This window comes from Notamacropus eugenii, chromosome 2 (genome assembly GCF_028372415.1).
Source record: "Notamacropus eugenii isolate mMacEug1 chromosome 2, mMacEug1.pri_v2, whole genome shotgun sequence".
NCBI lineage: Eukaryota > Metazoa > Chordata > Mammalia > Diprotodontia > Macropodidae > Notamacropus > Notamacropus eugenii.
In genome coordinates, this window is record NC_092873.1 from 506,651,081 (window position 1) to 506,676,624 (window position 25,544).

Below are 25,544 nucleotides of genomic sequence, written 5' to 3' on the forward strand. Positions count from 1 at the left end.
ATGGTACCACAGTCTCTCAGTAATGGAAGATAAATAGCACCAGGAAACAATGGAAAAACCTGGAGCAAACAGATAAGTGGCCTGACACATTCCCAATGGTGGCCTACATAGTAGAAGTGCCAACTGCTACTAGTCTCCCAAGGAATTCCCCCTTCCATGTGGCTATCCTCCACGATACTTATTAGTCACATCGGAGCAAAGGACACTGGCAAGAAATTTCTGTTTTGTGTCTTTCTTGACAGTAACTAGGAGTCATTGAAGACAGCTCTCTATAGTTGAGGTTCACAGAGAATCTTGAATGATCCCAACACTGAATCCTTTAGGAAGGTACTTTATTCTCTTAGAGCCAAATGTTTTTATTTTTAATCAACCAATACAGTGGAACCATAGACTGCCCTTTTCAGTGAACTATGCAATTGTAAAGACAAGGTCAGCTACAGTCATTTGGGGAAACTTGTTCTTTACCTTAAGTTTTCAAGGAGACCATATTGAGGCTAAAAAAGCTCATACATTAAGAGAGGAAGAATATCCATGAATAAGGAAAGAAGTGAGAGTTCCACTGACCTGTGCCCTGGCCTGACCACATCTTCTAGAGTCTGTTCAATTTTAGGCATGCCTTAGGAAGGGTATGTCTGGAAGTGGAGGCCAAGATATTGAGAGAACTAGAAACCATACTCTACTATCTCTAGATCAGATGAAGAAACTGGAAGTTAAACTTGAGAAAAGACCTCATTTGGTGGTGGTGGAGAGGACACAGAAGAGATTGAACTGGTCCCTGCTTGTGTCCAGAGGTCCCCAGGGATCACCCAGGAAGTTCCTTCCAGTAGACCTATTGCATGCTACCTACAGGCGGGAGGGACATGTGGAACAGGACAAGGAGTGCTGGGTTGGAGTCAGGATATGAGGTTACAGGTCCACTTCTGCCACTAATTAACCAGGTGACCTTAGACTTCCCAGATGTGTGGAAGCTACAAGGAGAGTGATTGATTGATTCTAGTTTGTGACACACTGTGTTGCAGTGAAAGCAGTGTTAAATTTGGAGTCAGAAGACCTGGGTTCAAACCAGGGTGCCCTACAGCCAGCCAGACTGGGCTCCCAAAGCCATTTACAGCCCAGAAATCACAAATGCTACCAATCAAGGATTGTCTAGACTTAAGAAAGCAATGGAGAAAATGTTAATAATGCAGATTAAACTGAAAAGTGTGCCATGGGTACTTTCTTGTTTGTTTTGGAGAGCCAGTTGTTAAACATTTACCAGTATACCTGGTTCAAATTCTAGTTCTGCCTTGTGACATGGCATTTTAGTTAAATCCCAGCCGAAGAGGGGATAGACTAGATGACTGACTATTTTAAGGATCCTATGAAGGAAAGAATTCCTAAGGTAGAACAGGCTGACTGGTGAGGTAATGAGCTCTCCATCAGCAGAGATGCTCAGACAGCTGCTTAGGGAGGTTGCAGATGTGATTCCTCTTTCCTGAAGTCCCAGGACTGCACAGGACCAACCAACCCAGAGTCCTAAACATTGGATTCTGTCTCTACCTCACTAAGGGCCTTGACTTAACATGGCACCTTCCCCTAATAGGTCCCAGATTTAGAGCTAGAAGTGGGGCAGAAACCATCAAGTCAAATCGTAAATGAAAAAACCAAAACATAAAATGGGAAATGAATTGTCCAGAATCACACAGCTGGTAAATATCTACAGTGGGATTTAAACTCAGGTCTTTCTAACTCCCAGTCCAGCAGCAGTCTACACCTCTCTCAGGGATTTGACAAATGAAAATTTCTAAAGGGCTTTCTCTTCCAATACAAATGGGGCAAAAGTCATTTCTGGCCCTACGGCTTTGACAATTTTCCCTGGGCTTTCCCACTCCAAAAAAGTGACAACTGTGTGCCAAAGCTGCCTGGCACCTCAGGCCTGGCAAGGGCACCCGGAGGGGAATATTGGCCCCCAGGGCTTTACCCTTGCTGGGAACTGTGCTGCTGCCTGCTCCAAAGCTCAGTCAGGTCCTCAGACAAAGTCACAGTGTCCTCTAGTGGTGACTGACCTCCCAATTCAGTCAAAGCCTTGTCAAGGGACTTCCAAGGGGTCTTGGAATCCAGGCCCCGCAGCCTTCAGAAAGGAATTCAGAGCTGGCCTCTGACACTTCCTGGGCCATGGTCCTCAGTTTCCTCATCTGTAAAACACGTGTGGAAGCTCTTTCAGCAGGAAGGGAATAAATTAGCAAGAGAACACCAATCAAGTTCCATTGTACAAATGAGGTCTTTCCCGGGTTTCCTCATTTCAGTATTTCTTCAGGTCCGCTGCTGGGCCATCACCCCTCCTTCCCTCTCCTGCCCTTTTCAGACAAAGTCCACTCATCCATCCAGAGACAGAGTGGGAGGGTCCCTGCTTTCCCAATCTCAGTGCTCTACTCTGGTGAGGTTCTTGACCCGTAAGTGACCCTAACCACACAGGTTTGGGTAGAGACACATTGGCTGGTGCCCACACCTGTGAATTCCTAGACATATCGACTACTTTTTATGCTGCAGCCCCTTTCCTTGGTCTTTCAATTTTTTGGTGGGTAACTGGGCAGTGGTCCCACCCCGCCCCCACTCCCCAGCCTTTTCCTCTCTTTATTTAAAGTCCTTTGCATTAGATTCACAAGATTCCGGACAAACATGTTTAACTCCTCAGGTGCCCAGAATACCTGTATTTTAAGCCAGAACCGTATATCCATTGTAGATAACATCTGTTTAATTTGCTATTCACCCCCCAAAGCTGTCTCAGTATCCTAAAGCAGAGAAGAAAACATAACATAAGCCCCTGCTCCCCATCTAGGACTTCCTAAGCCATAGTAACAACATCTAGAATTATGTTGGCGGCAACATCCACGTCTGTGAATCACTAACATGACACCTAATGGGTTTGACAAACCTTCTGTCACATCCTATACATGTGACTCAGGAAGGCAGAACTCTGGGAATGTCCAGTGGGCAAACAGGTGCCTCAGTAGCCCTCCTCAGGAGGCATCATCCACTGCCATCCAACCTCGTCTTCCTCTGATCTGACTCATTGAACACCTCTCCCTCCTTGGGAAGAGTCCCTAGTGGTCTTTCTTTCCCTTCCTCCTACACTTCCTGGTAAAGTGCAGGATTGCTTTGGGCCTCTTCCTATCCTTCTGAGTTTTTACCTCAAAGCCTTCTTTCATTTGTTCCAAGTCACTTTCCTCATGCCTGATAATCTGAAGTGTGGAGAGATATTCAAGGCCTTCTCTCCAAAAGGAAGGCCAGATTACCCTCTGAACAGGAACGACCCATTGGGCCCACAGCTGTGCTCCTGCTTTCCTCATGCCTATTCAGACAGCCCCGTTTTGGCACCTTTGCCATGGATCCTGGGACCATCGAGTATTGCTTGGTCTAGACATCTGGGTTGATATCTTACTCTCTTAATGCACTTAATTATTATCTCTTAATGCTTATAGCAATGCTGCATGATACCGGCCACCAAGGCATCCCATAGCCCAACGTGGAGAGAGACTCTTTCCACCAGACCCAGTCCTATGGAGGAAGCTGGGGATGGTAGGCAGCTGGAAGGGCTGGGAAAGGCTTACTCCAACCGGCCCAGGATGGAGAAGAAATGAAGCCCCACCTTCAACCCAGATTTGCTATGTGCCTGCCATTCTGGGGTTCAGTTGACACCCTAGTTGGGGAAACCTTCTCTAAAAACTATAGTGGGCAAGAAGAGAGTTAACACTTTTTATTTCAGATTTGGAGGATGGGGAAAAGGAGAAATATTGGGGGAGATGAGGAGGAACAGAGCAGTGAGCACAGTGCAGGGACTGGGGGCCAGTAGCCCCTCAAGAAATCTTGTGAGGGGAGAAAAAGCCACTCAAGGCCCCTGGGGCAAGGGGAGGCTGCTGGGAATGAGCTGTTTCACTCTGCCCAGAGGCATTTCTTTTGTCCTTCAGCAAGCCAAGGCATGGAACGCTACCATCCCATTCAGAGGTCACTAAGGAGCAGCTTGGATGCCTTGCTCAACCGCTCAGATGTGGGGGGGATCCTTGCAGGAGGCCTGGACATGCTGCGCTCTGTACTGGATTCGGTGCTGGACCCGGTGCTGCTTTGGAGGTCTGCTGGCATGGCTGAGGGGCAGGCCCGGATGGCTGGTTCAGGGCCCTCCTGTACACTGGGCCATAAAGCTCCCGGGGGATCAACACAGGGATGGGGAGAAGGGATGTAGAGGAAAAGCATGTGATCCTTGCCTTGTGGCTGGGGTCCTTTAGAGGAAATGAGGCCAAAAGATGGTCTAGGCCCAGAAGAGGGATAATTCTAAAGTGGAGGAAACAGGTTTAAAGGGAATAGGCAGGAAGATAGTTAAGTACGCTGGGCCCCAAGGACAGTGATTGGGAGTAGGACAGGAAGGCATGGAGGGGACACACAAGCTTCCAGGCTTGGTCTAGTTCACCCACCTGTCTCCCGAGAAGGTACATCCCAGCTGCTGTCACTGTCCGGGAGACTCAGGTCAGAACTAGAGATTGCAGAGTCTGGCCGGGATGGAGGATCCCCTCGTATCTGGGCCTGCAAGGAATACACCATGGCCCTGTGGGGGGCCCTCAGGGTCAGGCAAGAGAGTCCTGGGGAAGGGGTCACAGCCTCACAGGGCCTAGGTCCCCATCTTCTCTCATACTGCTCTCTCTATATATCTCACCTACCCAGACCTGACTCAGTTTCTCCTAAATGGGAGGTAAGGGTCACAGAAACCATGGGGGTTGGGGAGAGGGAGAGACTGCAATGAGGAATAAGAATTCCAGCTTTGAGAAACAGGAAGGTGCTCCCGTAAAAGGTAGAGGCAGCTGTCAGCTTTTGCCTTTCCTTGTGTCCCCAGGGCTTAGCACAGGGCCCAGAACATAGTAGGCATACTGGAGTGGTTTGTCAGTTCTTTCTCTAGCTTGTTTGACAGATGAGGAAACTGAGGCAAACAGGGTTATGTGATTTGCCCAGGGGCACACAGCAAGTGTTTGGGTCCAGACTTGAACTAAGGCTTGGTACTCTACCCACCACCTGCCCATACAAAGTAGGCACTTGATGTCAATCAACTAATTGCAGGTTTTCTAAGCTGCTCCCAAAGATGAAGCAGCTTGCTTCCTGACCCTAGGCGGGCAAAGCACCCACTCCTGGAGGGAGAGGGAGGAGATGGCACAGGTGAAGGAGTGCAGTAATAACTACTCTTAATAATAACAGTATTAGCTAGCATTTATATACACATTAAGTTCTGCAAAGGGCCTTCCAAATATCATCTCATTGGAACCTCTCAATCAGCCTAGGAGACGGGGCTATTACCATCCCCATTTTACACACGAGGAGCCTGAGGCACATGGAGGCTGAGGGTCACCCAGTAAATGTGGGGGATAAGTTTGGAACTCAGTTCTCTTCACTATGCCACCTCCTCCCTCTCTGCACTTGAAGGCCTGGACCAAATGCCTTCCAACTACATGAGCCCAGGTCTGGCCCCCTGTCTCATCTGTGAAACCAGAACAAAGGCACAGCTCCCCCATTCCTCCCAGAGAAACAGGCCTGCAGCAGAGCCAGAGAGGGCCAACCTCCTCCTCACAAGTCTGGAATCTGGGCCAAGACTCTTCCAAAGAGCCAAGGCCTCCATCCCCAGACTCCTCCCAAGCCCCATCCTCCTAGTTCCTGCTCTGCCTCCCCTCCTGCCTGCCTCTCCTAGCAGTGTGTATGGGCCAGGCCTTGTGGAGCAGAGGGGACTTCAGGGGTGGGAGGAGGCGAAGGAACCCCAATTTTGAACAAGGAAAGCAGAATCCAGTAACCTCCAAAGTCAGGCCAATAGGAGCCCATCTCCTTCCTTCCTAAGCCTCTGTCAGGGAGAAGGGGGCACCATTACCTCCCAGCCCCAGCTGGGCCCCAGACCTGATAAGATTGATCTCCCGCCGACCATCCTGGGCTTCCACCCTGGTGGCATCCATCGCCCGGCTGTGGCCTTCCTGATCCCTCTGTACTTGCTCCAGCACCTGCCCAGGCACACCTACATGGTAATGACTCCAGAACTTTCCCTTCACTCAAGCCTTTCTCCCTCTTCCCCCATGCTGCTCACAATGAACTGGGTCCCCTGGGGTGGGGATGGTGGGAAGGGAGCTCCCTGAAGGCATGCTGCTGGGGTGAAGGGCAGCCCACCCTTCTTTGAGGACAGTAGAAAAAGCATCAGAGCTGCTCCAAAGCAGAACAAAGAGCCCCATCTCAAGAGGCCTTTCAGGGATGACCCCTGAAAGGGATAAGGATCCTTCAATGTTGGGGCTTCAGGGCTCCTACCTTCCAGTTCTGCCCCTGAGCCTGCCGGATCTCCGCCATCTGTCTCAGTAACAATTCCTGCTGTTGGCCTGATGGAGAGGGAGAAGATCAGCAACTGGGCCTGGGGCAGGGGCAGGGACAGAGGGAAAGGAGAAACTTCCTTCTCCTTCCCAACCCCTCTCTCTCCCTACCCTTTTCTCCTTCTCTCCTTCCTTCTTTTCTTTTTTCCCTCCTCCCTCCCTCCCTTTTCTCCTTCTTCCTTCCTTCCATTCTCCCTTTTCTCCTTTCCTTTCTCCCTTCTTCCTCTTCTCCCTCCCTTCAGTGCTTGGCTCTTTCATTCAGGAGACATGCTGACTTTGAATGGATGGAGTGGAGCACCTGAAGATCCCCAAAAATCGAGGAAGGCTTGCCCTCTTCCCCCTCAGCATGGCCAGCCATTTCAGCCATTTCAACACTCTCAGTCAACTGCCTCTCAGGAAAGTTCAAAGCTCTGGACTGAAGCCCTCTTAACCTTATGGGACTCATGTGGCATTACTCTCCTCTGCATATGCTCCCAGGTAGCCAACCAGGACTTCGTACCCACAAACCATACTGTGCTCTCTGACTTCCAAGTCTTTGCTCACGCTGTTCCCAGTGCCTGAAATGCCCTCCCTGTCCCCTCTCCACCTGAAAGCATTTGTTCCAGTCCACTTCCCTCCCAACAGCAGTACCTCACTGCACCACTTACGGCTGCCTATGTACCAGGCTTAGATGCCCCTTGTGGACTGTAGGCAGTCAAAGGGCAGAGTCCTGGATGCATAACTTTGTATCTGACCTAGTCTCTATCACAGAACAGTGCCTGTGAACACTTGGCAAACGTTTAGAGAAAGAAAGAATGAATGAATGTTTGTCATTCGTTGCCAAAGAAGACTATGCCATCAGATAAATAATGACATGACTTGCACTTCACTTTGTTTTGAGCGAGGGAGGACTGTGCAGGTCACCAGCCTCACTTCTCCTCCAGAGCCATCTGAATCCAGTGACCAGATATTCATCAGGATGACTGAAGATGATCCAGGATGAGGTCACACTGCTAGTGAGTGTCAAGTGTCTGAGGTGAGATTTGAACTCAGGTCCTCCTGACTCCTGCACTTGTGCTCTATCCACTGCACCGCCTAGCTACCCCAAATGAATGAATGAATGATGTGCGTGTGCTTCCAGGCTCTCTGGGATGGGGGTCACAGTAGAGCTCATCTAACCTAATGCTCTCATTTTGCAGATGAGGAAACTGAGTTCCAGAGAGGGAGAACAGCTTGGCCACGGTCACACTGGCAGCTAAATGGCCAGGTCAGGACTTGAGCCAGGGCTGGCTGGGATCCCACAGAGCCTCCTACCTTCCCCACACATATCATTCAAACAGACCACAGAGAGGGAGGGAGCCCAACTCACCCAGCTGGTCCCGCAGAAGCTTCAGCTCCCCTCGAACAGTCTCATACTCCTCCCAGAGCAACTGGCAACTAGAAGGGTCAGAGAGTCAGTGAAGCAGGATGACAAGACACCTACATGCAGTTGATGAGGGAAGGAGGAAGGAGAGCACCTGGCCAATCCCTGCTCCTCCCTGCAGGGGGCAGAGGACCAGTCCCATCCATCTAAGTCCGTGCAAATAAGACTCCCTGGGAGTTGGCTTGGGAAAGGTCTGGGGCCGGGGCCAGTCACAGGCCACGGGTTGGGGAGGGTCCCAGGAAGTAAACTCACTCATTCTGCAGCTCTTGCCACAGGAGGGTGGTCTTACTGGCCTCCCCAGGACGGGCATGCAGTTGTCGACGTAGGTTCTGCAGCTCTGAATTCAGATCTTCCACTCGTTGCTCCAACCTTGTTCGCCCTTCAGGGGCCCCTCGAAGCCGGCCCAGCTCCACTGGGCAGCAAGGGGGGTGTCATCCCTGCCCTTCACCCCTACTTCCCTCTCCCGTGGTGGGGGACCGTCCTAGAGGGCACCCTCTCAGACTTCAGGGAGGGATGCCTACTGTGGGGGCCCTGCCTCCTAGGGTTACCTTCCAGGCTGGCAATCTGACATCTCTGACGCTCCCTGTCTTCCATCAGACCCTGTACGGCCTGACTCATAAGCACTGTCACCTGGATCAGGTCAGGAAAAAAAGGGTCTCCCTGGGCCCCAGAGGAGCCCTAGCCCCTCCAACCACCCCACATATACATTCCCTACAGCACCTGACCCTGGGTCCGGAGCTGGCTCCGAAGGGCATTAATTTCATCCCACATCGACAAGGAGAAGCAGGTGTTATCCCAGCCCTGTCCCTCAGGGGGAGGGTCCAGGGCCCAGACCTGATGAGGCAGTTCCCCTTCAGGACTAGAACGGGGCATCCAGGACCCAGAAGGAGCCAGGCTGGCTGCAGAAGGCAAGAGGTGAAATCAAGACTGGACCACATGGACCAGGCCCTTTCCCAAGAGAAAGATGGGGCCTGGGCCTTGGGAGCAGAGATGGCCAGGGTCGCTTAAGGATGGAGGATAGGAGGAAATGATCACCAGTGGAAAAGCAGGAGAAGAGCCAGAGGGGAGGCAAAGGGCTGGCATGTGAAGGGAGGGAGAGGGAAACACTTACAATTGCCCGGTGAAGAACTGACAAGGGGGCTGAGACGCTGCTGCAGGGCAAGAAAGGAACGGGTCAGCTCTGTCAATCCTGCTCCCAGGAGCAAGAACCAACTTCTCCTGAGCTCCCGCCACCCTCACCTGGTTACAGCAACACAATGAATCCAAGAAAACTTTGAAGGACTTACAAAGAAAAATACTAACCGTCCCTAGAGAAAGAACGGACAGTTCTGAACACAGACCGAAACATACTTCTTTTAAACTTTATTTTTGTCTTGTGTTTTCTTTCTCATGACTATTTTGGAAATGTTTTGCACAACTACACACGTATGACCTATGTTAAACTGCCTGCCTTCTCAGTGGGGGGTGGGGAGAGAGGATGGGAAAGAATTTGGATCAAGAGGAAATCCTATTTTTCAAAAAAAAGAGTATAGGTAAAAAAGAAAAGAAAGAAGGCCTTAGAACTGGCAAGAGCTTCCAGCCTATCTGGTCCAACTCATTTCACATACAAGCCGAGGTCCAAAGCAGGCAAGAGCCTGGACCAAGGGCATACAGACGGGTCAGACCCCTGGAGGCCCACTTGACCCAGGCCAGGGACCTTTTGCTCTCAGAGGTGCAACGAACCCCACGACTAACGCACCGGCACATTGCTGGGGGGCGGGGCCAGGTTTAGGGCTCTGCAGAGGGGAGGCCTGGAGGGGTCAAGGCCAGCTCATGGCCAAGTGGGCGATGGGATCGGCCTCCAGCCCGTTCTGGGCCCGGGTCAGACTTCCCGACCTAGCGCAGAGCTTTCCTCCTAGGAGGCGGGGCTGAGTTCAGGGCTCCAGGGGGCGGGGCCAACCGGGCCTGGGGGGGAACGGTCCGCTCCAGAACTCCGCCCAGGAGGCGGGGCTACACGCCGGCTTCCACCCGGGAGGGGCGGCCAGACTCCCAGGATGGGGCGGGCCTACAGGGTCGGCGCGACCTCTAGGGCGGGGGCCTGCGGCAGAACCCGCTGCGCTTCCCCACCGTTCCTGTCCGGCCCAGGGCTGCCCACCTGGATCCGGGCCACATTGCCGTCAGTGACCTGCAGCAGAGAGTCGAGCTTCTCAGCCCAGTTGGAGTCCTCGGACACCGGGGAGAGAATCGGGCGGGGCGGCTCCAGAGTGGAGGGCGGCAGGCCGCAGCCGGGGCCCGAGGGCTCCAGCCGGCGAGCGGCGCTGGGCGGGGGCGCCGGGCCTGGCCCCAGCAGCGACAGGGCTACGCGGGGCTCTCCGAGGCTCCGGCCGGGCCTGCCTCGGAGCCAGACCGAGATTCTCTGGGTAGGAGGCGGGGGCGCGGCCTGGGGCTGCCGCCAAAGCCGGGGTTCGGGACGCACGGGACTCAGCGAGGGCTCCTAGGCGCTGAGCCCGCCACCGCCCGGCCCCGGGCCACCGGAGCCATGGCCCCCGATTTGCCCCCGCCGACGCTACCTCATTCAAACCCAGCGCGCCGGCGCCACCGCGGGGCCTCCTGGAACACCGAGTCCGTCTCCCGCTGTCGCAACGGGCTCTTTAGGGCTCTCGAACTACGGCTCCCAGCAGGCTGTGCGCGCGCCCCACCCGCCATCGTCAGCCGCACAGCTGACCAGGAAGTCCAGTCCTCTGGGCTGTGGAGCCGTTGGCCCAGCGCGTCTGCGCAACGAACTACATATCCCAGCAGGGAGCGCGCCCGCCGTGGCTCCTCGGGGGAGCTGTGGACAGAAGTGCGCGGGCAGCCGTGGGCCCAGCGCCAGCACGATGGAGGCCAGGGCAGCTGAGCTGGAGCGCCGGATCCGGTCCACGCTGGGACCTTTCGGCTTCGAGGTGCACCCCTTCCAGGTGAGCACGCGTGAGCCGCGCGTAGAAACTGCAGAAAGGGAAGGTTGTGGGGTGTACGGAGCGTTTTGGAGGTCTCCCTGACGGTGCGATGCCCCTCGGGCCTCTCGCAGCTCCCTTGACCTTCAGACAGTTCCTGCACGGCGGGGAGAGGAGGGGGAGGGGGCGGCCCAGGACCCTGTTACTGACACTGAGGCTCCCAGGTGCGGGGCCCATGGCCAGTCCAGACCGTAACAGTGAATCCCCCCGCCCCCCAATTCTGGTGCATAACCTTGATCTGGAGCCCGTCCCAACCACGTGTCCAACATGGCCTTGACCTTGACACTGGGCCAGGAGACCAGCCAGGTGGGCCGCGGGCGGAGGAAGAGTTCTTTCTCATCCACAGTAACTCCAGCGAAAGATCTCAGATCGTTACACCGAGCACTGATGGCAGCATCCAAGGAAGCCAGGTGGGCACAGCCACATCAGACAGAAGGCTGTGGTGACTGGAGGCAGGGGCTAGCCAGGAGGGCACCATGCGAGCCCGCAGGGACCAGACTGACACTGTGTGTGGAGAGCAGGACCAGAAAGAAACCAAGCGACATCTTTGTGGCAGGTTGTTTAGGAGTGGGCCATGCCCAGGGCTGGCAGCACAAGGCAGTCACTGACCTGAGGCTATGTACTGGGCACACAAGCAGCAGGCAGCTATTTGCATCTGACCTGAAAGCCACTTCTCAGATTCAACCATGGTTCTGATCTGAAGCCTACACCTGAACAACCTGTACAGGAAGCTCAGGCAGGGGCATCCTATAGTTTGCTCTGAACCTGCAGAAACTTTCAGGCTTGGAGCTGCCACCACCTGGAGCTCCAATCAGGGGTAGTCCTCCAGTTGTATTACTCAGACCCAAACTGGGGTCAGGAGCTTGTAAACTTCAACTGAGAGGGGCAGTGATCAAACTTCACCTTGTTTCAAGCAGCTTTGGTGTAATGAGAGCTTAGTGGTTTCCAACTTGATGTTCTGAGGTCTTTGAGCAACACATTACTAAATACTAAGAGAAAACAAGTATGGAACCCCAAAGAGTATGAAACAGGACCCAACATGACCCAAACATTCCCTCCAGAAGTACATAGAACCTGGCCCTAAAACAGACTCCCAAATAGAGAAGTAAGGCTGAAAAAATGAGCAAACAAAAAAAAGGCTCCCACCACAAAGACCTTCTGTGGTAATAGGGATGCTAAAGACATTTAACTCACTTAACACTTAGCCCAAGAGATCTAAAAATCTTACCCAAGCAACAAATCCTTGAAAACTTAAATGGACCAAATGACTTTATGAGATGATAAAATATTTTTCAAAAGACAGGGAAAAAAAGGAATTTTAAATACTTCATTTTAAGGAGATCAGGAAAAAATAATTAGGCTTTCTAAGAGCCACAACCAAAACCAGTGGTTAGACAAGAAATGGGAAAAGAAAGTTGCCCAGATCTCTTCAAATGGGAGGGTAAAAACGTAAATGGCATTAGCTGGTCACATCTGCTGAAAAAACCCAAATGAAAATTCCCATGACCCAAATCCAGAGCTTCCAACTGCAGTTAGACAGAAGCAATGGTACCTGGTGCCGACTTCGACTACCATTGGCACTGATTCCCTTAGTTGTGGTGACGGGAAGTTACCTCCCCTCCTCTGAGCTGTGACTTTGCTCACAGTGGCCCCTGTTCAGCCCTCCAGGCAGTACTGGCCCTTGAATTTTTAACCTGACACTGCTGCTTCTTGCCAGCTCCCCCTCTGAGGGCAAGCAGCCAGCACTGGACTGGGAAACCTGAGAGCTGAGGCATATTCCAGCCCTGCCCCATAAAGGGGAGTGATCCAAGACAGGAGGCTCTAAAAGAGGAGGGAACTAGCTCAGAGTCACTCAGCTCAGGTCTATGGGCAGCTGTGACTCCTCCCTTCCTCTGGCCAAGTGCTACTTGACCTCATAGAGAGGGCTGTTGTGGGGATCACTTGAGCTTCCGGGTGACTTGTGAAGGCTTCTGTTAGTGGCCAAGGCTGGGTAGAAGGGTTATGGGGACACGGTAGGAGTGGACATGGTGTATCTTTTTTGAGCACACCCTGCCTTTCTCTGCCCAGGTGGGATGGTACAATGCACTGCTGCCTCCAGCCTTCCAGCTGCCCCTGCCTGGACCTACACTTGCTTTTGTGGTCCTCAGCACTCCTGCCATGTTTGACCGAGCCCTCAAGCCCTTCCTGCAGAGTGCCCACCTGCAGCCAGTGAAGGACCCTGTGGACCAATGTGTAGCCTACCACCTCACCAACCTTCAGAAGGTAAGACCAAGTACCCTGCCTCCTCTTCTACCTCCTCCTGTGAAGCTCCAAGGAAGAGTGTCTTCCCTGCTCTGAACCCTGAGCCAGGTTATCTCTAAGGCACCTTCCAGGCCCCCTTTCCCACCCAGCCTGCCTATATCCATCCTCTCCTTCAAACATGTACAGCCTGTCCCCAATCTGTGCACACTTGTTCCATAACCATAGCTCTAGAAGACTCTAGGAGCCCCAGTGTTCCCTCGGCTCCCCTATCCCATGCCTCTGCCCCCTAAGCCCTTCACCTCAGACCAAGGGCTCCTCCCAGGCACATAAGAAGGGGACCACTGCTTGTGCTGAGATGACCCTATCTCTGTCCCTGTCCCAGAGCCTTCCAGAGCAGGAGGTACACATCATCACTGACTATGACATGCACCCGAACCGGCGCCCCAAAATCTTGGCCCAGACAGCTGCCCACGTGGCAGGAGCAGCCTACTACTACCAGCGGCAAGATGTGGAGTCTGACCCCTGGGGAGACAAGGTTGGTGAGGTGGGGAGCGAGGACCTAGTATGAGGCACCCAGGGGGAACAGGGAGGTGGAATGCCTAGGGATTTGAGGTAAGGGAAAGGTATCCTGTTAAGATCATTGCTGCAGAGTTCCCCAGCCAGCCCTGCTAGGATAGAAGGAAGAAGCTGACCTTCACTCCAAGAATCCTGGCTGCATTGTACTATGTTCCCTCTGACCCGAGGCTCTGTTCTTGCCTGATTCTACCTCCCTAATCCTTCCTTCTCTGCTGCTGGTGTCTCCTCACTGCACCCCTGCCCAGCCTATTCTGCCCCTTTAAAGGAAGGGTCAGGAAGGGGAAGGGATAGCCCTGGGTTCATTTCCCCCCAAGTCACACCTTACACAGAGGAAACATCTGTGAACTGAAGGAGATGGTGAGGGGCCCAGACGCCAGGAGTGGTGTCATGGAAGAGTTCTGGGCTGGCATAGGCAGTGCTGGGACCTGGGTTCCAGCCCACGGGTGACTCCCATCCCCAGTCAGGAATGCTTTAATTAAAAGGGTTCCTGCTTTGGAAGTGAGGTAGTTCACATTGCTGAGGATTACGGGATTTGGGACCCTGGAGGTCATCTCCAATCCTTCATTCTACAGAATAACACAAGCTCCCCTCTTGGCCATGGGCAGGAGAGGGGAGGGGGGAGGCAAGGGTGATCAGGAGCTTCAGGACCAGGACTCAGTCTCTAGAGTCCTCCTTCCCCACCTCTCTTCTACAGAAAATTGCTGGCGTGTGCATCCACCCACAATATGGGGGCTGGTTTGCCATTCGTGGGGTGGTGCTGTTCCCAGGGGTGGAGGTGCCTGACTTGCCCCACCTGCCACCTCTTGATTGTGTGCCCACCCGGGAAGGCCGCATTGCTTTGCTGGAGAGCTTCAACTTCCACTGGAGAGACTGGACTTACAGGGATGCTGTGGTCCCTGTGGAGCGCTACTCAGAAGAGCAGAAGACCTACTTCTCAACCCCCCCTGCCCAGCGCCTATGCCTGCTCAAGCTACTCAAGGGCACACCCCCAGACCCCCTCAAGTCCTTGGGGGCTGGGCCCACAGAGACACTGGACCCCAGTTGGAGAGGGGGTCAGGCTGCCCCTAGAAGGGTCTTTGCTATTGTCCCACAGGGGACGTAGTCCCCTTCCATTTCCACACCTAGCTGCTATCCACTCATTTATGACAGAGGCCTGGTCACGATATGGAGGACAAGGACCAAAGAAGGGATGGACGTAACTTGATTTTAATTCATAGGAAATTATTTTGGAAGCTGCTAGGTTAGGGTAGTGAGCTCCTGAGACTTGAAGCCATTTTACTACTGACCCTCAGTTTCCTCCTGTGTAAAATGGTGGTCAGGAGCCTGCCCTTCCTTTCCCTCCAAGAGGGGCTGAAGGACTATAGAAGTGGGGGCTGTGCTTGCCAGACCCCTCTAAGGTGGTCAGTGGGCACTGCTATCCTAAAAAACAAGGCCATCATTGAACCACCACCAGTATATTAGGGCCTCCGACAAACTCCTTGGTCTCAACTGTCTCACCAGTTCTCCTGGTTTCAGTACCAGTGACTGGGACTTTTACCTGCCACCTGTCACTGAACATTTTGTGCAGGCACATCGGTTATTGGAGTCTTTACTGCCCCTCCTTCCCCCAGGCTAATTCTGTTTGGGGGTGGGCTTGACCTCCTAGACACCTTATCCAAGGGGATTCCTGGAGTCAGCCAGAATTTGTTTTGTCCTGTGGGTTCAGCTAATTCCCTGCTCTATATGTGCTTGCTCATTGACAAGGATCTTGCCTGGAGAGCTGCACCCTGCCCTGGCTAGCCCTCCTCCCTGGGCAGAGGCCCTTTTGAGGAGGCTCCAACCTTGACCTTTCCGGCTTTTGTCCCAAGGAAAAGCCACACTTGTTTCGTGTAAGCCTGTTTCTGAATGTGTAAAATGGAGCTGCTAATAGTGTGAGGGTCAAGACATTTTAGATAAACTTCTTTGCAAGTCTTAAAAGCCTTATCAGTGGTTACTTGGGGGGGGGGGGGGGGGGCATGGATTTGGAGGGAAAGCACCACCCTCCCCAGCTTGGGAGTTGATGAGCAAGGACTCCACCCAGAGAGGAAGAGGGGTTGTGGTGTACTGCTATGTGACCTAGGGCCTTCAGGGCTGCCCTGGGCCGGCTTCTGGGTCTGCTTAGGAAGCCAGACCAGCAATTCCTGTTGACTGTGGACTCCCAAGGATTCTTAGGCCCCTCTTACTCTAGAGCCAGGCAGAAGGGCTCACAGTGCACACTCCTTTCTTACCGCTGCCCCCCAGCTTCACCTCATCAGAGGTTCACATGGTTGGAGAGGAAATGGCCTAGTCCTATGGCCTCAACAAAAACTCCTTGGCAGCTTGTCTCTCAGTACCCAGATGTTCCCCAGTGGCCCTAGGTGAGCTCATCAGTATCCACACATTCAATTATCTCAATGCAGAGGATTCTCAGCTTGGACCGCTGCCTACTTCCAGTCTGGCCTTTCCATCAGCCTAGTAAGTATCCACAATAGCCTTATCACTCTTCAGTATTCAAAGCCTTTTATGAAGCTGGTCCTGTCCCTCTATAACTACCCTGCCCCCCAAATCTGCAGCTCATTGGTGCTGGCCTGCCTTGATTTTTCTAGATGCTTTCACTGGTTGTCTCCTCTGTCCCCCCCCATACCTGGAATTCATATCACCTGCTACAGGAAGCCTTTTCCAACCTCAAGATTATCTCCTGTCCATACCAGCCAGTATCTTGTTTATATACAGCTGTTGGCAGGTCTACCTTAGAATATTATCAGGGACTTGGCCTTTTCCCATTCCTAGTGGTTAAATACTTGTTTTCTTTACAGGCTGGGCCTGTCTCTTGAACTGTGGCACCTAGCCTCTCTAACCTTCCCTCCCCAGCCCTGTCTGTTTTACCACCTTGTGCATCACCAGCAGCTGATGCACATGAAGGCTGGTCCCCTCCCAGATACATCAAGCAAGGTTAAGTTGCATCTGTATAAACTGAATCCCACACACCTGTTTTCATGAGACAAGTTTAATAGAGCTACAAAACATCAGGTGGGCTTGAGCCCAAATGGAGTGACTATGGTACAAACATTAACACAGCACTTGGTCGTTAAGAGAGAGAGCTGGCGGGCTCAGCCGGCTGGCTGCTGCCCCAAGGAAAGGAGGAATGATCTGAATGAATCAGGCCCCAGAGGGAGAGGGCATGCCCAGCTACCCCACACTGTCTGGGCTCCCCCTACAAACGCCTTCCAGTTGAAAGCTTGGGGAAGATCAAGCAAGCTGGTCCTGCAGACAGTAGCTAGTGAGTCTGCAGGCTTCATGGGTGGGGACATCCATGGCTGCAAAGAGCAGTTCACTCCTGCTTGGAGAAGTACTCCTTACTCCCCTGAACATCAGGTTTGATGGTGTCACTCCCAGGTTTCCAGCCAGCAGGGCACACTGAAAGACAAAAAGGTGACCCATCTCAGTGACCTCTGAGAGCATGTCCTGCTTTCAGAAGCCATGGAGAATTCACTCCTCATTCCCTAAGAGACATTAGTGACTCTTACCAGGTCTCCAGTCAGCCCTTTATAGCTGGACCTTGTACACAAAAGTAGGGCCATAGATTGCCGGGGGGGGGGGGGGGGGGGGGGGGGGGACGACACCTCCCCTTAAGCACTACTGAGAAGCACAAGTCACTTCTCATAGTGCCCAGAACCCCAGAGAACCACAAGTTGAAAGAAGCCTTAGAAAGCACAACACAGAGATCTACTTTAAAAGCCAGGTAAAGGGTTATTATCATAAGTAAAAAGCAAAACAGAAAAGTTCACAGAATCTTTCTGTGGGGACAAGGACCAAAACACAAATACTAAAGAGGTCAGCACTGAGACTATACTTCCATCTGAAACTTCGGAAAGGAATATGAACTGGTCAGAAGCACAAAGAGCCTTCTTGGAAGAGCTCTGGAAGGATTTTAAAACTCAAATTAGAGAAATAGAAGAAAAACTGGCCAGTGATTTTAAAAATATGAAAAAAGAACTTGTTGAAGAGAACAGCTCCTTAAAAAGGAAAATTGGACAAATGGAAATGGAAGTACAAAACTTAACTGGTGAAAAGCATCTTATACTAGTCTAGAACTTGAGGCAGCTGATGGCTCAGTAGATAGAACACCAGCCTGGAACCATTAATTCAGCTCAAACACCACCTAGCTTGGGTGATCTTGGGCAAATCACTCTAGCTGACTGCCCGACAAAATGAATCCAATGAAGAAGGAATGGCAAACCTACAATACCTTTGCCAAGAAAACCCCAAATGGTGACAACTAAACACAACTGAATGCTATTTCTTAACTAGTAACACTCCATGGCACATTCACAAATCCACAAAACACTTGCCAGCACACACAGAAATGAAATGGAGGGGATGCCCAGTGGGGGGATGGCTGAACAAGCTGTGGTAAATGAACGGAATGGAATACCACTGTGCTGTAAGAAATGATGAGCAGGGGGACTTCAGAGGCCTGGAAGGGCTTATATGAACTGACACTGAGTGAGGAGAGTAGAACCAGGAGAACACTGAACACAGTAACAGCCACACTGTGCAATAACTAACTTTGACAGACTTCGCTCTTCTCAGCAACGCAAGGATCTAAGACAACTCCAAAAGACTCATAATGGAAAATATCATCCACATCCAGAGAAAACTATGGAGTCTGAGTGCAGATGGAAGCAGACGATTTGCTCTTTCTTCTGTTTTGTTTCTTCCATTGGTTCTAATTTTGGTTTACATCATGACTAATATGAAAATGTTTAATATGAATGTATATGTAGAGCCTATATCAGATTGCACGCTGTCTTGGGGGGGAGAAAGAAAATTTAAAACTCCAATCTTCTGGAAGTGAATACTGAAAACTAAAAATAAATCATTTTTAAAAAACAAACTTGCCACCACAGAAAGGAATTTTAAGGATTAATTCAGGACTGGTGTCCTCCTCAGGTTCCAGTCCTGCTGCCCTGAGGGGGCTGGGTGTCAGAAGATTTTTTAAGGCCTTTAAAAGGTCCTCAGAGGAACGGACTAAGTACACAGACCATTTACTCAGGCCTCCTCCTCCCTCTTTTGGGAAGACACCACATCTAACTCCTCCATAAATCCATAAGCTGTGTTGCCAACCATGGCCACCTTTGGTTAAATGGCTCTAATCCTTCAACTACTGCTCTGGCCACCAAACAAGACTCATCTTAGGGCAAGGAGGGGAGGGAGACAGAAGAAAACCAGAGATGGGGGCAGGGGGTGCTTGCTGGCAAGAACAGACTGGAGGGTCAGACTCCCAAGTGTTCCCTCTATTACCATGGCTTCCCTTGCTTCCATGAAGCCCTTCTGTCCTCTCCTCTGCCTCTTGGACAAGTAGCCCAAGGTCTCAGGAAACAGAGGAAGTGGCTACAAAGATTTTCAGGGGATCAAAATCTTAAGGAGCCATCCTCTCTCCCCCAACATCAGCTGGGATCACTTCCCAGGTGCCCAGGCCTGCCTGTGGCTTCAGTTCTGAAATCCATCTGACACGAGGTGGGCACCCTCAGACAAGTCCCTGAGGAAACAGGAAGATGCCTCCAAAGGACTTCCCAGGTCTGAGTTTATAATCCTCAAAAATCCTTTCCCCTCTCAGTTTACCTCTTGGGGGATATACCAGAAGCCAAATGAGAGAAAATTTTACAGAAATAAAATGACCAGAAAGAAAGGGGAATCAGTAACACAGGTCCCCCAAGTCAGAAGCACCACTTGGGTCTGCCACCCAACCTGCTGGCACTCTTCCCAGGCCAGGATCACAAGCATGAAATGAGCAGACGCCAAGCTCTTTGGCTGGAGACCCTGTTCATCTAAGCTGTTACAGGATAGAAGGGAGAGTCTTTCTGCTCCCTCTCCACACCTCACTTGGGGGGGGGAGGGAGCCCAGACAGGTGTTCCCTATTGAGATCCTCCTGGAAAACCTAACAGAAAAAGTCATTTCCCTTAGGCAGATTCCACCCCAAGAGATAAGCAGCCTATTTGCTCACACTCCCCAAGCAAAGGCAGTGTCCTAAGACTGGGAAGAAAGCATCTCCTCTTCATTTTTCATGGTTAAGTGAGAATGCACAGGAGGAAAAGTCATGGAGGGGTTTCAATTCCCCTCCACCGAGTACTTCTGAGTACTTCTGCTCAAAAGGTACTGATTTCAGTGGAGGCCACACTACTTATTTGCTACCTAGGTGTTAAGCTGGACTCCTCAACCTCACATGTACAGTCAAATCGCCAAGAATTGTTTCTACCTTCAGAGGGCCCAGCCTCTTGCCTCTTCTCCTAACTCTCAGGGTGAGGTCAGGTAAGGCAAGGCACTGGAGGTCATCAATCTCCTCAGGTCTGGACTAGAACCATCCTCTAGTCAAATTCTTCTAAAGCCCTGGTCTGACTTCATCCTTCACTGAGGGGAGAAGCTGCCAGGCAAGGGTTCTGGGCTGTCCCAAGCCAAGGATAAGCTCTCATCCCCTTCGTAGTTTGTTTTTGTCAGTTTTATGACAAATGTTCACAATTCTCCTTACAGCAGCACATGCATTTACCTCAATAAATAACAAAGGAGAAAGCACAGTACCCCATATGCCCAAGACTCATTTTAGAATGAGCTCTGATACCAAAGGATGACACCATCTGACAGGCACACTCTACTTTGTCAAGTAGGCGTTAGGCTTTCTTAACCCTGTTCCCTCCCCCTTTACAATGGCCCCGACCTCTCCTAGGCAGTGGCTGCCTTCCCCTCCGCATCTATCTACCTGGGCTTCCCCCCAACTCTTCACATCTCATTAAGGCTTACCTTCGCCATGCTTGTCTGTGAACTGAAAGGCCTGGACAAGCCTAAGAGTTTCATCTACAGAGCGGCCCACAGGAAGGTCATTGATGGTGATCTGGCGAAGGATCCCCTTGTCATCAATGATGAAGAGACCCCTAACAAGAAAGAAAAGACACCTGGCTAGGACCAGTCCTTCACTGTGAGGTTTTACAACTAAAGAAACCAGCTAGTATCAGAAGAACTGACTTCTAAACTTAGAGAAATAGGCCAAGTCCCACATTCACCTCTCCTTTCTAGGCTCCAGCATCCAGTTGGGCCGAAGAAGTGGAAGGCTGCTGAACTCCAGGAGGAAATACCCAAGCACAATTTATAGCAATGCTCACCTGAACGAAATTCCCTCATCCTCCTTTAAGATCCCATAATCTTGAGCAATGGTACGTTTGGGGTCAGACATCAATGGGATATTCACGGCTCCCAGTCCACCATTCTTCTTGACGGTATTGACCCTAGAGAAAAAGAAACAAGACATAAAGTAACTGAACTAGTGTGGCAAGTTTTTATTCCCAGTTGACCTCCTGAAGGAGGAGAAAGAAGAACTCCACCCAACTGCCCTAAGGCACTTATAAATGAATGTGGCATGAGCTAACTCTCAGGACAGGCCAGTCCAAGCACCCCCTTTTTACAGGTGCAGCCCTTGGCTCTGAATTCCTCAGCAAAGCCACCTCCCTCATCTCTTCCCTTCCAGATTCAGCTCATATCCTACTTTCTCCAGAAAAACTCTCCCAGGCCCCCTTCCAATGAGAGCACTTCTTATTATGTGTCTAGGGCCTGTTCATGGTACATCATCCTCTGCCTTCTGTCTCCCCTAATGGGCACTTTATCATGGAAACACTGATTTAGGGTGTATGAAGTATTTGCTCACTGGGCTTGAGGAGCTCCAAAGTGCGTGGAAAGCCTGGCCCTCCTCCCACTGCTCCCAAGGCCCAAGGAGCACCAACCAAAGCAAGGCTGACCACCCAGGACAGTTACCAGGCAAGGTGACAGAAGTGAGAATCCACGGAAGCACCAATCACTTGGCAGTTGAGTTTCTTAAATTCTTCAGCTCGATCACTGAATGCAATAATCTCCGTGGGGCACACGAAGGTGAAATCCAAGGGGTAGAAGAACAACACAACATATTTCCCTGGATGGGAAAGGGCACTGGTGAACTCAGGTCACGGGGTTTGGCCCCAATGACCTGGACACGCTAAACTGACAGGTACATCACACCCACAACACCTATCTACCTGCCTCTCATGGAAGGGCTCAAGAGACCAGACCCACATGGCCCCTTCCCAAGGAATCCTCCTTGAAAGGAGGCCGAGGCATTCTTCCACCCAAGAGCAGGGCCACCTAGTGCTGGCAATGCAGAGGCAGGTTTGTGCACAGACAAATTACAAGTCCTGAACTGGCCAAGGATTGAGCCATTAGGTTTTTTGTCCCCTATCCCAACCCCAGTGGGTCCTGCCTGTTTAAAGCACTGCCCTCCACCTCTTTCCCCTACACCTGTATGGGCTCATTCCCTGGCAAGACTACCTAGACCTCAGAGGGGCTCCACCAACTGTACCAGCAGCAGGAGCTGCGGCCACCCCAGGGTGTAAGAGCTAAATTCAGTTAACTAGTGAGATCTTCCTTTACAGAAGGAAGTGAATAAGGCTCAGGGGGCCAGAGGGAAGCAGGATTACTCAAACTGAAACCTAGACACTGGGCCAGCCTTTCAGTATCACCCTCTCAGGGTCTCTCCATGGCTTCCCTCCACTTCTAGTGTAATGGAGATTGATTCCATTTCTCAGAGACCTAGAGGGGGAAAAGGAGGCAGCACCAATCACCTGAGTACAGATTATGCTGACATAACTGGCCCAGTCAGAAAAAGGAAGGCTGGGTAACTGGACGAGACCAACTAATCACATCAGGGCAGGAACTTCACAGGGATTGAGGGAGCCCAGGCAGGTACTCCCTACTGAGATACAGAGAAAAAAAATCAGTTCCCTGAGGCAGATTTCACTCCAAGACATAAGCAGCCCACATGCTCATATTCCTCAAGGAGTTTAGAGGTTATTTAGAAGCTGCCTTCAAACTAGCCAGTGACCCTGGGAACCAAGCTTGGCTCTACCCCAAGGGAGTCATGCTGGTAGAACAAGGCCAAGGCTCAGGGTTGTTCTATAAGCCACAAGTGAATCGAGGAGAGCATCTGGTGTCCCCACTGAAAGCCAACCTCAATGGGAACATTGTTTATCCCAACAAATCTGTCAGTGCCATCCTGTTCCTCAGCGCCCAAGGGAGGGCAGCATCTTGGACTACTGGCACTCTCATAGGATCCTCCCTCTGGGGTCAGGGTAGTGTGTGTACACGGGTATGTAAGGGCATGACAGCTACCCTTTCCTCTGCCAACCAGCTGTGGCCCACAAGGCTCAGAACCCACCACGCCGGGCCTCTCTGTTCATCAGCTTCTGCAAGGCTTAGCTCAGAATAGCAGCTGCAGCTGCGAAGCAATCTGGACACTTTCGGGACCCAGAAAACCCAGCAGGCCTGAGTGACCAGGCCCTCTTCCTTTGCCATTCTGAGACCCAACTGCACCCCAGACATCAGCCCTTGAGGGGAGGGGCACTGAAGAGAGCCTTCAGTTAAGGCACAAAAAGGAAAGCACCTTCCTAAGCCAGCTGAGACCCCAGAGGAGAGGCTGGCCAAGGTCCTCTGGGTATCAGCCATTTTATCTGAGGAGATCCAAGGCCCTTTGATATCAGAATTGGGCGCAGATGGGGAGGGAAGGAGATAGGCCACAGTATTATTCTCTCCTGGAATAAGCAGTGGGGGGGGGCAACATCACCACTCAGCCCTAGACAGGAAATAAAAACAGCTCAGCAGAAAGTGCACAAAGGTGCCTTTGTTATGGAGACTTGGTTAATCAAGAAATGTTAATCAGGCTCGGGCAATTCAACTCACCTTTGTAATCAGAAAGGCTGATGTCTTTGAACTGCCGATCTGGCATAACAGCTGTAGCTCTGAAATTGGGGGCTGGGAACCCAATCTTGGCATTGCCCGCAGACATGTTGACAGTATGACGGTAACTGGGGGCCAAGAGGAATGAGGCTGGAAAACCAGAGAGGTGACTTCAGGAGAGGTACCAAGTTTCCCACTCCTAAGACAACCCGAGGCAGCTCACTTTTAGGGAGCACTGAGAGACTCGCCGGGCACCAAGGGGACATACTAGCCTAGAACCACACCTGACCATCTTACTGCCCTTGGAGCCCTCTGCCCTCCTGGTCACATATAACAAGGAGATCTAGTCACTTAAAATGAAGGATTTTCTGAAAGCAAAGTCCTGGCTGCCATCCTAAACTAGAAAGCAACCCCGGCAGTCCCCTCCAACTTCCCAGGGCTGAGCAGTTCTCCACAGCCCGATTAGGCAACAGGGTTTTGTGCCGGCTAGACCGGACTCCTCGTGGGGAGGGGCCTCTACCCTACGGCCCTCTCCCAAACCAGCCAGTCCCCAGGAAAAAAGGAAGAAAGATGGGTGGTTTTGCGCTCCGGCCTAGGCTGGAAATTCTGGGCAGTGCTAAGCAGAGATTAGGAGTTAAGGGGAACTGATTTCCATTCGGAGAGACTGATCACTGCAGAGCCAGGCAGAAGCTGCCGGTTCCAAGCCCAGGTGCACCGGAAGCCCCCCCGGCCCTGCCCTGCCCTCTCGGGGTGGGCTCACCCCAGCGCGCATCCACAAGGGGGGAGGAAGAGACGGGGGCTTTCTGCGGCACCCACTATGTGCCCAGCACTCGGCTAAACGCTTCACAACTCCGACCTCATCTGCTCCTCACACCCACACCCGGGGAGATCCGCGCTAACCGGGGGTTATCCCCATCTTACAGTTGGGGAAACTGAGGCAGACGGAGGCTAAGTGACTTATCCGTGGTCACGGCTGGGTCGGCGTTCCAATCCCCGACCCACCAGCGAGCTGCCTGAAGGCGGAGAGCGGAAGGGGCGCCCTCTCGGAACGAGGTTCACCCCCTTCGAACCCACTTTACAGAAAAGCCCCGAGGGACCCTGCTCCAATGCCCTTCCCCCACGGCCACCTCCCGGAAAGGACCCTGCCTAGGCAGGGGTGCAGCCCACCGCACCCCCTCCCGATCATCGGACCGTGGAGGCCGACAGTGCTGCCCACGTGGCCAGAGAGGAGGATGGAGGCCCTCGGGGGCACCAGGGCCCCGGTGCCCCCGGCTCCCGATGCTGGGACCCCGGGACGATGGGCTGCTGCACTCCCCGGGGGGGCCCCCTCCTCGGTCACACCGGGGAGAACCACGAGGAGAGGGCGGGAAAGTAGAGTCGCCGCCGCCGCCCGCTCCTCCCCAGGCGCCTCGCTTCCCCCCCGGAGCCCCAGTTTCCTCCACGGTCCAAACAGAGAAGGCCGTGGGGGTCCCTGTAAGAGGCTGTTTCGGGGCAGGTGAGCCCGTGCCTCAGTTTCCCCATTTGTCCCACGCCCGGGCCCGGCTTCTATTCCACCAATCTGATGTGGCTTCGAGAACTTCAAGTCCCGCCCCCCACCCGAAGGTTCCCCAACACGCCCCCACCAGCCAATCAGCGTCCTTGGGGGGGTCGTCCGCCTTTCCCAGGACGTCCCGAGCTTCCCCGCCCGTCCCCAGCCGCCCGAGGAGGGGCAGCACGGCGGCAGAGAGGGGGTGGCGTGGGGGACGTGCCCGCTCCCTGGCCTCACCAGCTAGGCTCCGCAGACAAGGTCGAAGAAAGGCCGAACCCCTGAGCAGGAGCTGGAGAGCGCGAGGATGCTGCGCCCAGCGCCGCCTTTATAAGCCCCTGATCTCGCGAGAGGCTGGGCGGCAGAGGGCGGGCCCGGCCGCCTGAAGCCCCGCCTCCTCCCTGCTTCCCTCCCTCTCCTCATCCACGCCTTCAGCATGACTCGGCACTTTTCCGGGGTTCGGGGGCAGGACGCCCCTCCTTCCCCAACCCCAGATCACGCTCACTGGGCCCTCTCCCCCACCACCTGACGTCTGGGCCTCTCAGACCAGGAAATCCCTCCCCCGATACAGATCGCCTCTCTCTCTCCCTCCCAGCGGCCCGGCTGCCTCGGAACACCCCTGAACCCCTGGCGAGGTGTCGGTGCAGCTTGGGAACTCCCTGCGGCCATGAGACACATGCCCTGCTGAGCTTTTTAAAAGATAATTAGTAAC

The 25,544-nt window shown here is 52.7% G+C and overlaps 3 protein-coding genes across 9 annotated transcripts; 1 reads left to right on the top strand and 2 right to left on the bottom strand.

The window, feature by feature from the left end:
* Window positions 1-315: 315 nt before the first annotated feature.
* On the bottom strand, window positions 316-10,031 carry CCDC163 (CCDC163 homolog). Of its 6 annotated transcripts, none has more exons than XM_072649251.1 (10): window positions 9,902-10,031; window positions 8,879-8,918; window positions 8,488-8,666; window positions 8,316-8,397; window positions 8,020-8,179; window positions 7,714-7,781; window positions 6,307-6,374; window positions 5,908-6,008; window positions 4,449-4,579; window positions 316-2,174 (listed from the first exon to the last, which is right to left on the bottom strand). In XM_072649251.1, exons 3-10 carry the CDS (start codon window positions 8,638-8,640, stop codon window positions 2,125-2,127), a joined length of 813 nt encoding a protein of 270 aa, XP_072505352.1. In that variant the 5' UTR covers window positions 8,641-8,666; window positions 8,879-8,918; window positions 9,902-10,031; the 3' UTR covers window positions 316-2,124. The 6 variants fall into 6 exon arrangements, with proteins under 6 accessions (XP_072505352.1, XP_072505354.1, XP_072505351.1 ...); XM_072649253.1 differs by lacking the exon at window positions 316-2,174 and adding an exon at window positions 2,749-2,771; XM_072649250.1 differs by lacking the exon at window positions 316-2,174 and adding an exon at window positions 3,722-4,121.
* A 366-nt stretch (window positions 10,032-10,397) lies between these two features.
* Window positions 10,398-15,512, top strand: MMACHC (metabolism of cobalamin associated C). 2 transcript variants are annotated; one of them, XM_072649246.1, is made up of 5 exons: window positions 10,456-10,703; window positions 10,904-11,149; window positions 12,807-13,001; window positions 13,363-13,515; window positions 14,251-15,512. In XM_072649246.1, the coding sequence occupies exons 1-5, from the start codon at window positions 10,623-10,625 to the stop codon at window positions 14,656-14,658; spliced, it is 1,083 nt and encodes a 360-aa protein (XP_072505347.1). In that variant the 5' UTR covers window positions 10,456-10,622; the 3' UTR covers window positions 14,659-15,512. The 2 variants fall into 2 exon arrangements, with proteins under 2 accessions (XP_072505348.1, XP_072505347.1); XM_072649247.1 differs by lacking the exon at window positions 10,904-11,149 and having other exon boundaries at window positions 10,398-10,703.
* Window positions 15,513-16,544: 1,032 nt separating this feature from the next.
* PRDX1 (peroxiredoxin 1) lies at window positions 16,545-25,338 on the bottom strand. The gene is made up of 6 exons (XM_072649254.1): window positions 25,073-25,338; window positions 23,311-23,457; window positions 21,358-21,511; window positions 20,712-20,834; window positions 20,353-20,483; window positions 16,545-16,970 (listed from the first exon to the last, which is right to left on the bottom strand). The coding sequence occupies exons 2-6, from the start codon at window positions 23,414-23,416 to the stop codon at window positions 16,885-16,887; spliced, it is 600 nt and encodes a 199-aa protein (XP_072505355.1). The 5' UTR covers window positions 23,417-23,457; window positions 25,073-25,338; the 3' UTR covers window positions 16,545-16,884.
* Between the last annotated feature and the right edge of the window lie 206 nt (window positions 25,339-25,544).